Here is a 17241-nt window from a genome sequence, read left to right on the forward strand (position 1 = left end):
AACTATGTATACTGGAAAGGTGGGCTGCTCTTCAGAATGACAGATTTGGTGGGCATTTGCTTAACAGCTGTAGAATGCTTCCCAGTGTGGGAAAAGTGCTGACTGTATCAGTGAGAAGACTGACAAGTTTTCAAAACTGAATAATTGAATCCCTGTGTAGTTAATAGTGTGCAGCTTAAAGCGAAGACGGTTGTGATGACATAAGATGTCTTTTTCTAATAAATCTGTTTCAGCTTACATAGAGTGCTGCTGTCAGGTCAAGACTGTATCTGAGAATTTCAAACACAGTTGCTTTCCTTCTTTGTATAGTCTTCTTTTGACTTCTTTTAGTTAACTCAGCTGAAATCTTGACTACAGGACATAGCTTTCTTCCAGGAGTCCTGATTATTCAGGTTTTGAAAAACTGGCATACAGCCTGGCGTGAGTGCTGCTTTATTGCTAGGTCTTGTTTTCAACATTTGAGTTATTCAATAGGAAATTAAAAAACAAAGATAACCTCTGGTTTCAAGACTGGAAATAACAAATTGAGCAGAACTACTACCTCCCCTAGGTCATTCCTGCTAGTGTCTCACCTCACTGGGGGGGGAAGGTTGTGGATGTGAGAGATGGGAGGAAAGAGTGCTCCCTTGTATTGAATCAGCTGCTTGAGTACCTTTTATGTGGTTTTCCAAAATTCCTTGTGCATGTCTAGTCATGTCTTTTCCAGGATCTGAAATCCTTGGAGGAACAGGTTATACCAAATAAGTTCTACTGGAAACAGAAGCTTCTGAAGGGACCAAAGCCATATTTTTTTTCTCTCTTATGAAAAGCTTTTTTTGGACAAGTGAAACTTATGTAACTTAAGGTGCACATCCCTTCTATAAAGGCCTATCCACTTTTAAATCTTCATCACTTGTATTGTTGAGAGCCTTTGTCAAAATATGCCAGTACTTGGTCATAGAAGGCGATATATCTCTCGTGGCTCAGTAGTCATTCCTGTACTTTTTCTCTAAACTATGAGAAATAAGAAAATTGTACCTCCTTCATTAAAGATGCAAAAAAAGAGGAAAGAATGTTTTCTTGGGTTTTTGTGTGGTAGTGATGTTAGTTTTGGAGTATTTGTGGATATTCTACAGTTTTTAGATATGTAGAAGTAAGATCCCTAATCCAATGGCTTTGGTATAACTAATCTCTTTATGAAAGAAACTTTTTTTCCCTCCTACTGGAGTTTCTTTTACAATGTAATAAAGGAAATTCTATTTTTGTTATATTCTGTAATTTGTGAAAATACAGAGAAAAAGGAAGCTGTTTGTTTGCATTTTGGTCACAAAAGTGTGTTTTAGAGCTGTGAACCCTTTGAAATATGTTTCCAGATTACAATACACAACATTCTGTTACTTGTAATGATTCATCCTGTTGATGGGAATTTATAGATCAGACTTGATAATAGGAATTTGGGTACGAGAAATGGAGGCTATGATTTAGGAAAATATGGAGCTGAAATTCTGAAACTACTCTCTAGCAGGAAATCTAATTGCTACTCTTGGTACGGAATTGAATGAGTTTTATGGCAAGTGTAAGATTAAGTTTTGTATTCATAATTTGAATTATGAATTTGAATTATAAAATGAGTAGTGAAACAACTATTAAAAATAATTATAAACAATTCCATAGGCCTCCTAGAAGATTTTATGTACAAATTGAGTTACAATCTTAAGGAAAAAGTGCTCCCATTAGCCAGTTGTGGAAGTTAACAACTGACATTGGTGCAGCATATTCAGAATGTGTGGAAATGTTTATAAACCTCATCTGAAAGGATTCAGAAGCATCAAAGTTTGGAAGCAGGTTTCAGATTGCTGAATGAAAGCGTAAGTTTCCAGCAGTTGATAACACCCTTTGTGTAGACTTGAATGGGACATGAAGTACAACTTTTGAAGCTGAAATGACAAATGTAGATTGGTGCTTCAGTTATTTTCTTGAAAATGGTTTAATTAGTTGTAGCTGATTTTATCAGTGCAGCTGGGCATCTTGGCTGTTATTACTTCTCTTCTTCTTAGAGTGCACAATTAACAGTGCTGCTGTAGTATTAGGGGGGTTGTTACCCCAATGGAGTTTTCAAAAGCTGAAAGACAAAACAGAATCCGAGTGTTACAGAAACTTGTAATTTTGGATCAGCGTTTTTCTGTTTTTCCTTTCTTCTTTCAGTGAGAGGTATGAACATATCCTTTGTATTTTGCTTGATGTGTTTGGAAATCATACCCGCTCATGTCTCCATTAGTGACAGCTGAAGAATAGCTGATAGCAGCATAAAATAGAAATAGTTGCTTCTGAGAAAACTGTGGGATTGCAGATGAGGATGGGAGAAAAAAGAAATAAGTTTGTATACATATGGAACAAGGTAAATGGGAGCCTGTTTCAAAAAAGATCAAATTATTAGATGGGAAAAGTATGTCCCTAATTTTGCTTTGTACTAATGTTTGTAAATATTGATAGCCCCCTTTTTTGTTTTTTGTATGGTTTCTTGTACTGAGTTGGACCATTTTGGAGGCTGAGAATGTCAGTATATTGCAGTTAGAAATATTGCAGTTAAGGAGAGTGATGAGAGAGGAGAATGAAATGATAGAAATAGATATGAAGTATATTTACAAGTTCTGTGGTAGAAATGGAAAAATGTATTGAGATGTTTTGCATTTTTCAAGGCAATCTTAACATGCAGATGTCTGTGTGTGTTGTTTAGAGAGTGAGAAGGAAAGGCAAGTAAATTGTACCATTCTGATGAGGCCTTAGTTCTTACTGCATCACAGTTGCAATGAAACGTGATCAGAGCTTTCTGGAAAGTAGCATAAAGAAAACAGTCTGGAAGAACTGTTATAAGGGATTGCAATTTATTTTTCTTTTAGTCTCAGTCTTAGAGCTAATCAGGTTTCAAAGTGTCAAGTGAATTTAATTAAAAAGTAATTCTGTTATATTGGTTTTTACACTTGCTTTTGTAATGCAAGGATAGTATAGGATGAGCTATAAGCATGTGTGTTTATATACACATGTGAAAACATGCATTGGATATTGCTGCTGATGAGAACCACATTTATAAACATAAGACAATGTTGTTAGAAATGTTATTGCCTTTTTTTTGTTTTTTGAAGAATTGAGTGGTATCTTTTGGAGAAGTCAATCTTCATGGGTTGGCAGCGGCTTCAAAGCTGCATTACAGCTCATCATACACTAATATTGGACGCGTACTTAAACTGAATAGGTGGTGCAAAATCCTCTTATATCTAGGAAAACACCATATAAATGTGGTGTGTGAAGCAACTTCTGTAAACATCATGACGATTGTATTCTATCATGAGCCTTCTGGTTCATTAGCAGAAGTTCTTATAAGAAAGCAGTTTTCCTCTGCAAATTGGTAGGCATCGTCATCCAGCACATGAAGGGAAATCACAGTGTTAAGCAGTACAGTCGTTAACCAGAAATAAAGAAAAATTCTATGTAGATGCAGGTTTTTTGTTTGTTTGTTTTTCTGGATGAACTGTTCTGTCTGTATTATTGACTTTCAGGAAAGTTATTTATCTATATGAACAAAATAATTACTTCTCTGGCATCCTCATTTCTGGTAGAGGACAGGTGTCATAGTAGCCACAGCACTAAACCCTATCTGTCAGTGTTGCTGCAAGTGCTTCTTATTTCTGGGAAACTGCAAGTATGTGAATCTAATTTTTGTCCTCTGAAGTTCATTCACACTGATGTTATGGTTGTGTTGGAAGAGTGTCACTTTCGAACACACAACCATCAATTTAGAGGTGCTGCTTTGTTGATTTATACTGCCAAGACTTCTGCTGAAACAATATTCTATGAATCTTGATTCTAAGCCTAGTGATATGGAAATGTCTGGGTAAAATTAAACTATCTCTTAAACAAGAGAGGCAGAAATACTTTTTTCCTGTTTTACGGCAGATGATCATTCTTTTATTGTGTTCTCAATGACACATAGGCTTGATCAGTAAAGAGCTTTGAAATATATAGGGTGCTCCTAGGAATCTCTTTATAATCCCTTACTTCCTTTCTGTGGTATGCTGAAGTATTCTTTTTCTTTAGTAATATCTGACTGCCGCACTTTTCTGACCTTCATGTGTTTTTTAGAGTATTACTGTACAGTACTTCTCAGGAAAATTAGGACAGGTTAATTAAAATTGATGTCTATGTCTTCGAGCATGTAAAACTTTTGTGAAGGTCTTTTGCTTCAGAGGTATAGTACTTCTAATTTCCTGTACTTTAATCTACCCCCAAGGTTTTGCTACTCCTCAGTTCTCTTCTCCTCAGTTCTCTCATCTGTGTGGTGGTGTGCTACACCTCAGTACAGCAGCCCTGACTTCTCAGTACCTAAAAATTAATTAGATTTAAATATATTACGGTCCATTTAAAAAAACGATACCCATTTCTTTTGTATCACTAGGCATAGTGATTCTTATTCTTGAAAAAAAATGTTCTCAGTTACTTTAATCTTTTTTAGAAATACATTAACCTAATTTGTATTGAGATTCTGCTTTGTCATGGTCACAACATCATGCTCAGAAATGGTTATTCATTAATGCTTGTTTTGAGTTGATTTGTCCTTTATTAATCCTATTGCTGTCACTACTTAGAGAAACCCTTAAGCTAGTTTTGCTGATTTGATATATGCAATCTGGGTTGAGTAAAGTGCCATTTCCTTAAATTTTGAAATGTCTTGAGAAATATACCACTTGGTAGATTGTCTAGTGAAGAATACACTGATTTGATATGCATATGCATGTAAGTATATTAATTTTTGTAGAAGCTGAGCTCCTTACTTCAAGAAATGTCTACGTTATTGTTCCAAATGCTATGAGAAAGAAGCCTGGAAGAATTGTGTTGCTTGCAGCAGCAAAACCTTTTCATTTAGAATGTCTTCTTCTAACTATTTGGCCAAACTCTTTAAGAAAAATTCTTGAACACTATCTCAAGAAAATTTCTGAGAAATGCTTTCTAGACTTTCAGCCTTCTATGTTGCAGGAAACATCAATCAAGAAACAATTCAGCTTATTTATTTGAGTGCTTCTTTTACTTTCTAGACCCAAATTTTTTTGCTGGAGGTTTAGAAACTTGATGGTTTAATCTACAGAAATTCAGGTACTTGCAGATGTTGATGGACTGATTTCTTCAATCTCAAAGGAATATTCAATGCTGGGTTTATCATCCAGTGTGGGAAACGTTAAACCACTGGATTTTTAATATTGAATAAATTCCAACAACAACTTCAGTTAATACCTGCCTTGCCATTATCTGGCAGGAGTTTGTAAAGATCTGGACCTTTCCACTTATGTTACAGGTGACAGCCTCGGGAGCTCTGATTTTCCAGGGCATGAGAGAGCTTGGCACTACTGCTGGTTCCATATTTGAATGGATTCCTATGGACCGTTAGACTCAAATTCACCAGGTGCTCACCAAACCTCCCTTCGAACCTGTCATGAAGAGTTAAGTGTTCTCTAGTACCATCAAAGTCATCTTCTTTGGTATGGGAGGTAAAGTGAGATAAATGCACTGTCCATCAAAGAACCGTTCCTACATTTCTTGGATAAAATCATCTTGTGAACAAACTCCAGCTACATAAAGATCAAATAAACTTTACATTGAATCTGGGAAAACTGGGTTATCAGACATTCATTGAATGTTATTTCTTAAACAGGGTATTTTCCTTTTACATTAAGAAATGGTACTGTCCCTATCACTGTCCCTCTTCACTGTGGTTACCAGCAATGTTATAGGCTGCTAAAACAAGTGTTTCCAAGTGGCAGTCTTTTAAGAAGCAGCTAGAAAAATAAAAAAGAAAAGCAAACAAAAAAGACCCTCCAAAATGCACATAGCCCATTACACCAGGGCTATAGTTGAGAAACAGAGCCTATAAGAGAGACAACCAGGATGGCTGAGCTAGTCATCTCTTCACTGTTGAATGTTCCATTATGGAGATGACTGCTTCAGGGATTTGGTTTGGGGTTTGGGTATTTTTGGATGATGTAGTTTATTATAGTCAGTGCTAATTATTCATGCTTTTCTTTTATCATTTCTGTTTTCTGTACTGTTTCTCTTCCTCGCTAATTCCTAGTAGTGTCTCCAGATTGGTAGATATGGCATGTGCATGAAAAAGGACCGTCTTGTTCCTTGCCTGTAACTTGACTTTATATTATGCATATCCATCAGACTGGAATTTATCTCACTTCTTCTTACAACTAATAAACCTTATTGCTCTTAACAGGTTTGGTTCTTTTGGCATGCCTCTGCTTTATTTCATGACAAGGAGAGAAAAAATATACAAAACGTATTTATCTTTCATATGGTTGGATTTTATTCCTGTAAATGCTTGGTATTGATGGATATGTAGCCTAAAAATGTATGAAACTTATAGATGTAATATTCAAAGAATCTTTATGCTCTTGCTTTTTTCTCATACAGTTAGATAGATTCAAAGAACCTCCAGCATTTGGACCAATGTGTGACTTACTGTGGTCTGATCCTTCAGAAGATTTTGGAAATGAAAGTTCACCAGAGCACTTCAGTCACAATACAGTCAGAGGATGCTCATACTTTTATAGGTGAGAGTATGCTGGAATCTACTGAATATTTTAATACCAAGTCTTCCTGCATATTTTTAGAGGATCTATTTTACTCACAATTGTTTTCATTTCACAGCTATCCAGCAGTTTGTGAATTTTTGCAAAATAATAATTTGTTGTCAATCATTAGAGCACATGAAGCACAAGATGCAGGGTAAGTATGTCCCTTCAAGAAATAATTCACAATGTGAAATAAAAGATAATTGCCTATTCCTGTAAGATGTAAAATAATCTGTTTGGTTTTACAGTTATAGAATGTACAGGAAAAGTCAAACTACAGGGTTTCCATCATTAATAACAATTTTTTCAGCACCTAATTACCTGGATGTCTACAATAATAAAGGTAAGAACTTGTAATTAATAACTATGCTATCATAAAATTAAAAAGTGCTCTTACTAAAGAGAGTGCTCTTACTAAATAAGCAATTTAATATCAAAAATTTTCTGCCAGTTAGTAAAGGACCAAAAAATCCCAAATAAAAGTTATGTGATGAAGAAGCAGATGTGATGTGCTCATCATTGGCCTGGATGAAGGGATAGAGTGCACCCTCAGCAAGTTTGCTGATGATGCAGAGCTGCAAGAAGTGACTTAACACACCAGAAGGCTGTACTGCCTTCATTGAGACCTGGACAGGACGGAGAGTTGGGTGGAGATGAAGGGCAAGTGTAGGGTACTGCACCTGGGAAGGAAGAACTGTCTAGATCAGTATAGGTAGGGGGGCAGACCTGCTGGAATGGAGCTCTGCAGGGAAGGACCTATGTGTTCTGGTTAAAGCAACCTCTTGGTGTGCCCTTGTGGCCAAGAAGGACAGTGTTATTGTGGAGCAATTAAAACAAATGTGGACAGCAGGTCAAGGAAGGTTCTCCCTGTCTACTCTTCCCTGGTGAGACCACATCTGCACATCTGGGAGTACTGCCCAGAGAGATTGTTGAATCTCCTTATCTGGAGATATTAAAAATTTTCCTGGATGCTTTCCAGAATGAATAGGATTAATTTGAATCCTACACCCCTTGCCTATTCAGTACATTGAATTTTCTCACATCTGCTTCTGGAAAACCGTTACCTACCCAACTCAAACCACTTGTGTAGGGCGATTAACTGTATAGAGAAGGAGATGAGCTGCTGTTAGTTATATCAAAAGTAGAGGAGTAAAGAAAAGGGGAAGTAACAGCCTCTTCAACTTGCTTTCTGGTTTTCTGCCACGTCTGTGGACATTTTTAAGAATCCTTTTTTCCATCAGCTATTCCCAGTGTAATGCAAACTTAAGTAAGAAAGAGTACGATCAAGGCTTATTTAGCCTTTGAATGCTTCTAGTTGGTTATGTTGTTGCTTAGTTGTTGTTGTTGTTGTTTGGTTTGTTTTTTGTTTGTTTGTTTTGCTGTGTTTGTGTTTCCTCTTCTTTCTGATTTCCTGAATTTTAGTGGTTTTATTGCACTCTACATCAGGGACTCAGAATGAAGGCTTATAATGTGGGAAGACACGGCAAGAGTAGAACCTGAGTCTGGATGTGCTGCTATTCTGAGTTCAGATTTTGTTAAAGTTGCTGAAATGACACCTTTCCAGGAACTTTTGAAGTCATTGCTCGTTATGGACTTTTAATAGGATAGTAGAGGCATAAACTGACATGTAAGGGTACGTTAAACTGCTTGCGATAAAATACAATCCAAAGTCCTCCATTAGACATCTATCATTTAAATATTGCAAAAGAAAGGAAAGAGAGTTATCCCTGGGATTATTTTATCTGTAATAGAAAATAAGACTAAACCAAACCTGTGACTTTACATCTGTAGTACTTCCTAAGTTTTAAACATTCTTTCCAAAATGTCTGAATTTTATTTTAGCTGCTGTTTTAAAATATGAAAACAATGTGATGAATATTCGTCAATTCAATTGTTCTCCTCATCCTTACTGGCTACCAAATTTTATGGATGTTTTTACATGGTCCTTGCCATTTGTTGGAGAAAAAGGTAGGCAAAAGTTACACACCAATGGATTTATTTCCAGTTTCTCTGTTTGTTGTCCAGAAGGTTGTTTTGGTTTTGTTTGTTAATTAAATTAATTATTTTTGTGAAAATGTGTGCCTGCATTTGGCTTTATCAGGTGGAACATTTGGATGCTTGATTAGAAACATTTGGTGAAGTTGTTAGACTGATTTGAGGGATTTTATTTGGCATGTGAAGGTATGTCATGTACTACTTGCTCCACAGTTCTGGTTGTTTTCTTTACCTGTTTCAGTGCAGATAGTTAGACTAGATCTAATAATACAAAGATCTTAATAGGAACTATAATTTCCACTAAGCTTATATCTACCTGCATTGTTAAGAATTACTTTTGAGCATCAAATAAAGTTGACAGGAAAACAGTTCTTATTCTACAGAAGGCTAGGTCATATATAATTAATAGTCTTGTATGGTTATAGATGTAAACTATGTTGAGATGTTCCTGTAAAATTTTATCTTTATTAGGTAGTTATAACAGATTGACCTTCATTAAAATAACTTATTTCTGCTATATTTTTTCTTGTAAAAGGTAATTTAGCACAGGTCCTCTTTTTTCCCCTCTAGAGTTAATGACTCTAAATCTAGGATAATAGAACTCCAAGTAGTCTCCAGTTAGTAAGCAATGAGGTTAGAGGCTATTGAGATCTATTTAAAATGCTTCCATGACAGGAACTGCTCTTTTCATGAGGGAGATCTGGAAAGCTCTCTGCATTTCTTGGAAAAAATTCTCTAGATATGATGTATTTGTGGTCATACAGGCCCTGGATTCTAGATTTGATTACATTGTCTTTAGGAAGTCCATTTATTGTTTTTAAACCAAGGACATTTAGAACAAGGTTTTTGTTTCTCCTTGTCTTACCTGATGGTGCATTGAATAACCCTTTACTATTAAAAATGTTCATGTTGTTTATTTTATTTTTGTACAATGCTGATAATGAGTCTGTACGCATAAGACTGCTGAAGTAATGGACCTTGTAATTTGTCTTTGCCTTTGGATACACTCATACTTCAACTTTCATTGAAGGACATGGTGTCAGTATTGGTTGGTCCGCACTGTTAAAGTCAGGATTATTCGTTTTACTTCTTCTGTTGAGTAGAATGAGTAACTGTTGACCAGGGATGGAGGAGAATAGCATAGCAGATAACACAGGGGTTTTATGAATTAGTCATGAACAAGTGTAGGCAGGAAACTACAAGGTTCTTAAAAATCTGATTGAACTTCTGGAATGGGTTTCTAAGTGCTTCAGGAGGTGGGAGAAGCTTAACCATTTTAAAGAGGAGTCTGATGTATATGTAAAAGACTGCGATAGAATAATGAGACTCCTACAGACAAACATTGAGACAAGTTTGAGTATTCACTGTATTAATGTTTAAGGGGAGTTTGAAAAGACAAGTAGTTGCCATCATATTTATATCATAATATTTGTCTGCTTCAGTGCTAATACAGCCTCCAGGAATGGAATAGCTCTCACCATTTATACCTGAATTTGAGTAGTCCAAATATTTTCACATATGAGTAAATCTTGCATAAAGTCTAATTGAAATAAAGACTTGCCATGATGTAAAAAATACTAATGTACAAGAAGGTAATTCTTAACTGAAATAATTCCTTGTGGGATAGGAAGGAAAGCTGCGCCACGTCTTTGATAGATGGTGTGATTTTTGACTGCTTATTTCTATGAGCTTTTTTAATTCTATGACAGCACACATTTTAGAGACCAGATTGCAGAGAAGAGTTTATGATGTGGGAAGCTCACTCACTTGCGGTTGCTGGTGACTGGTTACATCTTGTGTGCTTGGAAATATTTAAAGTTCTTCGGGCAATTAATTAAAATTTGTTTTTTTTCACATACAGTAACAGAAATGTTGGTGAATGTTTTGAGCATTTGTTCTGATGACGAACTGATGACAGAGGGAGAAGATCAATTTGACGGTAGGGTTTAATATTAGATACGCTATTTATTTTTTTTCATGGAAATAACTTCTGAAATAGTAATTAACTTAAAGTGATGAAATCTATTACCTGAATTTTGAAGGAAATTGCCTTCAAGTTTTTCCTTAGGTAATAAGTATTTTGGAGGAGGGAAGGGAATTTTCATGTTTGTCATCAAGGAGGAGTAGTTGTATCCTGTGCAGGAATTCATATATGACATATTTAAAGCTGAAACTTCGAAAATTTGTCAGAATTTGGTGATGTTTTATATTTATTGTAAAATTTTTAAGCTCTTTAATTTCTTAAAGTCTGTTCTTTGGGAAAGAGTTCAAACAGTCAAAAGTCAGATCTAATATTTGTTGTGGCAAAGTACAGAAAGTATGAAATAAAAGTTTAAATCGTGGTTTTTGAGTTTAAAGCGTAGAAGTTAATGAACTTTTTGTACATTATATGATGATTTGTGATTTGTGTAATAAATAATAGCATCTTGTGAACTGTGATAACAGTGTATTGTTAAGGAGGTGTTTGTAATGTGATGATAAAGAAGCAATGTTAAAATGGTGATGAAGGGACATGTAATGTTAAGACTTAGCAGTAGTGCTCTGTGTCACATCTGAAAGTTTTTCAAACATCCCTGGTTTATCCAATAACCGAATTACTTGTTGGATTGGTTAATGGTTGGGGGGAATGGATGACTGTTTCAGCGGCCCTTGGGTAACACTAAAAATAATTTAAAAGAGATGTTAGTGACATCATGCAGTTCTTAATCTTCGACAGTTACTGTGTTAAAATTCAGTAGCAGATTTGTGTTGTGCTTAGGCAGCTCTGTGTTTTAGGTTGGAATGCATTGATTATGAGCTACTTGAACTTTGTTGCCACCTGGACTGCTAATAGAAACATGAAAAATTAGGAATAGTCTCAGACGTGATCCTGCAAACAGTGATTTTATGTTTGTCCTGCACGTAATCCTTCTGGACTAAAGATAAAGTAACTGCACCAAACGTTTGCAGGAAAGGCTTATTGGTGTTCTACTATACAAGGGTTTAGGTTGTCCAGCCAAAGTGTGCTCATCAGTTGGTTACATATGCCCTGTCTTCAGTACAATGGTTCCAGTTTCCTAATTTGATTTATTTTATTCTTCTGTCTGCTGTAACAATTTCTTTGCTTGATGCCTCCTAGGTACTGTCTATGCTTTATCTTTCTGTGTGAACAATTTTTTTTTAACTGTTGACTTTCAAGTTTTACTTGTTTATCATCAAATTTTATCATATACTCAACAGTTCCACTTCTTATTCAAATAATGCATTTCTAAGTGTTGCAGTTTTCCGTTCTCTTTTTTCACATTTCTTCTCCATTCCTTCTTTATTACCATTGCCAGGTTAAATACCTTTATTTTGTTTGTCTCACTCATCTTTTTCTCCATCATTCACTTCCTTTTTTTCTGGACTCTCCATCTGAAGAGCGACTCATGTATGGCAATAAAAAAGGTACAGATCAGACAGTAGGAATGTTTTGAAATATGACTTCATAGAACCCGCTGGTACAAGTATTAATGCAGAAAATATACTGTTGTTGAGAGACAAGCAGCATTTATTTTATTACCCATTTTAAGGAGACATTTATAAAGGTTTGTGTAGTTTGTTAATCAGAAGTCATATTCCAAGACATCTGTCTTTCTGTGCATGAATCTTTCCTCCTTTCTTCCATTCCCCTTATTTTATTTTATTTTATTTTATTTTATTTTATTTTATTTTATTTTTGGTAGAATTTCATTCTTTTACCTATTTCTAAGATTATAACTCTCTGGCCCTGCATGTGTAGGGAGCGTTCAGTCCTCTGTTGTGCTTTTTTAAAAACTTCATTGTGAGCATTTGCTGGGATTGTGCATGGAATGTGTTTATAGTGTTCCAAAACCTGCCTTGTACTGTACTTCAGTTTCCTTCTACTGAGATGTCAAAAAGGTACTTTTGATTGTATTTGCAATTTGGGAGATGACTTGGTGCAAAATTTAAGAAGTCATCTACTCATTTAAATTCAGAGGCTGTCGCCCACTTTTCAGAAATCCCAGGGTGGGTATTTCTGTGCAGGAAAAATTTTCTGGCTGTTACTTACCTTATAGTTTGTTTGCTCTCTGAATATATCTGCCACTTCAAAGACTAGTTCTCACTTGGAAGTGCATTAGGTTGTAGGGTTACTTGCAACATTTACATGAATTCTTTGGAGCGTAATGGTATGAGCATTTCAGAACTCTTGTGGTGGAGGCATTAGGAATGGGCAGCAGGAGAGTTCTGTCAGATCCCCTCTCATTTAGGGTGCAATCAAGATGCTCTCCTGCAGGTAGATGCTACTTTGCTGTTTTCTCTCTGAACAAACCAAGCTTCAGTGGCTACATCGGTGCAGTGCTGCTGCCTGGAATTATATGTTTGGCCTTTTGTCTTGGCTGTGCTCCCTCTGAAAGCCTGGAACAGCATAGAATCATTTAAAAACAATACCTCAAACCTTTAATGGCATAATGACCTACCAGAGTTGAGATATGGGCACCAGCAGTGCCCTTAATAGGCTCAGCTTCTGCATTACAGCCCTGCAGCAGTGGCCTTTAAGGAGCAAGCAGCTGAAGGCAGGAGGAAAACTGAGAGAAATGATGGAGAGAGAAAACATGGAAAATGTGTAGACCTTTATTTAGCTCCACCTTTGTCAGAAACTCTGAAAGACCTCTCTTCTCAATCCAGATCTCTGTCTGCTATTTGATAATGTTCAGAGAGGGAAAGTAAAAACATCTCAAATATTGAAAATTCAGATAAGTTACTTCCAGTAAAAGTCTAAATTTTCGGCCTATCGCTGCATTATTTTCTCTTGGGCCACCACCTTTTTTTATTTGGTGTCTGTATTTCATCTGAGTTGTTCCTATGTCTAAAAACACTTTACTTGGTTGCCTGTGGGTTTCTTTTCTTTGTTCCGTTTCAGTGGATTGACAGGTAGTTGTCATCCCCCAGGACTCTTTCATTGCATTCGCACAGAGGTGTCTTCCTGCCTTTTTTCTCTTGTATGTTACTTGGTTTGGTGTTCAGGATGGGAAGCTGGTCCACTCCTGTGTGACTGAAAGCCTTGTGTTCTTGCAGTGGCGGTCTGAAAAATCTGACAGTTGTGCTGTTTTGATGTCCCCACATCTGCCTATACTTTTTAGGGGACCTGGGCTGTCCTAAAAAGGAGAGGATGACAACTTTGGCCTTTTCATATTGAACAACAACAACAAAATGTTGTCGAAGAACAGCACTTCTGTTTTTATATCAATGAAGGCAAAGGCAGCTCTCATTTGAATTGAAAGCTTCTTTCAGAGTTTTCACTTTTATCTATTACAAATGGTATTTCTCTGCCCCATGGAATATGCAATGCTTATTCCATGCCTTTGGTATTTGCAGTTTCTACAAATGATGCAAACCGAGGGTGACATAGAACGTAGAATTAATCAGTAAGGGAGGTCACACTGCAGTTCTTTGGCATTTTAGTTCAGTTTTTAGTGAATGCAGGTGGATGTTTTGGGGAGTTGACGTAAAATCAAACAAATCAGCGTTTTCTCCCTCAGTCAGATGTGCACGAATTAGCAATTTTCTTTTATTTTTGTGGCTTTACTATGTATTTTGGTTCTGTATCAAGTTACATACCTGCATTTTGGTATACAGAGATGTCAGAAAATGATTTCTAGCCTTCTGATATCTAAATGGGAGCTGCAGGAAAGAAGGGGACAGACTCTTTAGCAGGGTGTGTAGTTATAGAACAAGGGGAAGCAGCTTCAAGCTTAGGGAGGGGTAGGTTTAGGTTGGATGTATGGAAAAAGACTTTTGCAGTGAGGGTGGTGAGGCACTGGATCGGGTTGCCCAGAGGAGTGGTTGATGCCCCATCCCCGGAGGCTTTCAAGGTGAGGCTGGATCAGGCCCAGGGCGACCTGATCGAGCTGTGCATGACCCTGTTTGTTGCAGGGGAGCTGGAATACATGACCTTTAAAGGTCCCTTCCAACTCTTAAGGATTCTAGAGTTCTATAAAACTTAAGTAAAAGAAGTACAATAGTTACTACACTGTAACAGTGGTTATAGTTTAGATGCTTGACAGTTTGATCAGATCTTTGTGAACATCCTGAACCTTTCTGCGTGTGTTTTGTGGATACAGAAGTGGTTATGGTTTCAGTAGTATTCTGAAGCCAGAATTCTGTAATATTGTATCCTTGAGTTTTGGCTACTGACCTCCTGGGAAGAGTACTGAACTTTAAGTACTTGTGTTGAATTTGATAGACTCAAAAATGGCAGCTTTGTAAATACCAATGAGCTTGAGACTCTCTCTTATTCCATTGAAAGTAGGTACAGCTGCCGCACGGAAAGAAATTATCAGGAACAAAATTCGAGCAATTGGCAAGATGGCGAGAGTCTTCTCTGTTCTCAGGTATTTGTCTCTGCTTTCCTAATAACCTTCCTAATCTCTTTATGTCAGGAAAACACATCTAATAGATGCCAGACATTTTTTCAGAGTGGTCATTGCACCTCAGAGTCTTGTTTTGCACATCAGTGCAAAGTTGTTTTATGGTGCTGAGTTACGTTCAGTACCTCGTGAGGCATTCGCTGCTACACTCAGAGCTAATAAACCTGCACGTGAGTAATTGCTCCTACATCAAAAGTAATCAGTATTTGTAACTTCCAGATGCAGCAGAAACAAGTATGGAATAGAAATATTTTCTGCCTTTCTAGTTAATTGAATTTGAATTTACATTAGTCTCGACATGCAAAATGCACAGCAAAAATAGGCCCCCTTCTCCCCGTACTTTATTTTAATTTAATACCAGTTTTCATGCACAGATACTTACGTTTTCATTACTGTTTTTTTCTTACACCAGGGAGGAGAGTGAAAGTGTGCTGACACTCAAGGGTTTGACTCCCACTGGAATGTTACCTAGTGGAGTGTTGGCTGGAGGACGACAGACCCTGCAAAGTGGTAATGATGTTATGCAACTTGCTGTGCCTCAGATGGACTGGGGCACATCTCACTCTTTCGCTAACACTACACATAATGCATGCAGGGAATTTCTTATGCTTTTCAGTTCTTGTCTTAGCGGCTGATACAGGCGGAATGTTATGTGTTAATCAGGCAATGTGAAATGGATACTTAACCAGGGTATAAAACTAAAAGCAAATGAGTTCAGCAGTGTCAGGCCATGTTTTTCAGGCTTTGAGCATCCTCAGTTTGCAATTTTTCAGGCGGTGCAGATGGGGTGGCCTTGTAGATCTGGTGTTAAGATATTTGGTCGTAACAGATACAAAAATTGCAATGTAATTTTGCATCCTTGTCTGCTTTCCATGAAAATGACTTTGCTATATATCTGTTAGTATTTTCATTGACAGTGTCAAATTCTCACTGGTATCAATCCTAACAAACAACTACAGGCTGCAGAGTTCCATTTTACACTCCATTGATAGATCGAAATGTGCTACGTTTTGTACCCTGGTAATTAATGCCAAATTTGTTCTCTATGTTGTTTGTCAAATGTTCTATGTATAATTGACCTCCCTGAATTGTCCTTGTAACATGCTGTTTCCTTCCTCTGCAGATGTAGCTGCTTTCTTAGATCTGTCTGTCTCTCTCTAGGTATAGATGTATGTCTGTATAAGTGTTAAAATTAAACCACTATCCCAGACACTTGTCTGTCTCTTGATGTAGAAGCAATGTTGTAGCACCTTGTTTTTGAGGTTTGCTGCATTTGCTGCTGCACATTGTCTGTGCATTTTGAACAATAATGTACTTGAAAATTATTCAGTAATTGTTATAAAATCAGTTGAGAATAAAGGGATTGAATTTAAAACTTGTAAATAAATCAAAATAAAAGGGTGTTACTAAGTGTGCATATATTTTTTTTGCATGAAAATAAAAAGAACTCTATACAAAATACACCTGTAATCTGGCTCATTGAATATTTTGTAAAAGTTTTTCTTTTTCTTTTTTTTTTTTTTTTAGTTTGTTGAATCATTGGATCATATTTTTCACAAGGCCCAGAAATGATTAATTAGGCTTAGAGACAATGCTGTGAGGTTGTACTAAATGTATTACAAGAATGAAGTCCAGGTTTGGTCGCAGTGGTGGATAACTAAAATACATCCACCTGAAACTGGACTTCGTATCAGCAGCACTCAACATAAGACTTTTTATATGCTATCCTGAAGATTTTATAGGAAGTATAGAACAGTTGTGTTTGACCGCTGAATTTCCTAACTGTGGAAGGATTGTGATATATCGATTAACTGAATAACATTTTAACACAATCTGTTCTGCAAGGGTAGCTGCTTTTCTTGCTTTGTGATTTAGGCTGTTTATTTGAATATTTTTAAATTTTCTATTAATTTTTTTTTTCTTTTTTGTCGCTGTTTTTTTAAACCCTTTCACTACATTTACTATTAAACGATCAAAGCTGTTCTTTTATAGCTTTGAAACATGAATGTCTCATTTTAAGTCATTTCTCAGTGGACATATAATGTCTACGAGTAAATTTATATGTCCGGTGTATGTATGTGGTTGTTTTGTGAACGTCTATAACAAGAAGTGGTGTATGTTTCCTAATCCATCCAACTACTCCAAAAGCATATGTTCTAGTTTTAATTTTCCTTGTTTAATAAGATACTTTATTATGCTTAAAAAAATGAGTTTGTACTCCTCTCACT

At 36.4% G+C, this 17241-nt stretch overlaps 1 protein-coding gene across 11 annotated transcripts in view; it reads left to right on the forward strand.

Annotated features, from left to right (window-relative positions):
* PPP3CB (protein phosphatase 3 catalytic subunit beta) overlaps positions 1 to 17241 on the forward strand; it is a 47956-nt gene that overhangs the window by 18589 nt on the left and 12126 nt on the right. For 5 of the 11 annotated variants that reach the window (XR_014948617.1, XM_015866511.3, XM_015866514.3 and 2 more), the window contains 7 exons: positions 6448 to 6587; positions 6685 to 6762; positions 6857 to 6951; positions 8451 to 8576; positions 10465 to 10542; positions 14893 to 14977; positions 15426 to 15523. Coding sequence is in view for 9 of the 11 variants with exons in the window: in XM_015866511.3 (XP_015721997.1) it covers positions 6448 to 6587; positions 6685 to 6762; positions 6857 to 6951; positions 8451 to 8576; positions 10465 to 10542; positions 14893 to 14977; positions 15426 to 15523 (700 nt within the window). In the remaining 2 variants the exon portion in view is untranslated. Of the gene's footprint in view, positions 1 to 5338; positions 5472 to 6447; positions 6588 to 6684; positions 6763 to 6856; positions 6952 to 8450; positions 8577 to 10464; positions 10543 to 12002; positions 12074 to 14892; positions 14978 to 15425; positions 16475 to 17241 lie in introns of those variants that run through there. The other 6 variants (XR_014948618.1, XM_015866512.3, XM_015866515.3 and 3 more) reach the window with 4 other exon arrangements.

Source organism: Coturnix japonica, chromosome 8 (genome assembly GCF_054131305.1).
Source record: "Coturnix japonica strain WE chromosome 8, WE-NBRP24, whole genome shotgun sequence".
Lineage (NCBI taxonomy): Eukaryota > Metazoa > Chordata > Aves > Galliformes > Phasianidae > Coturnix > Coturnix japonica.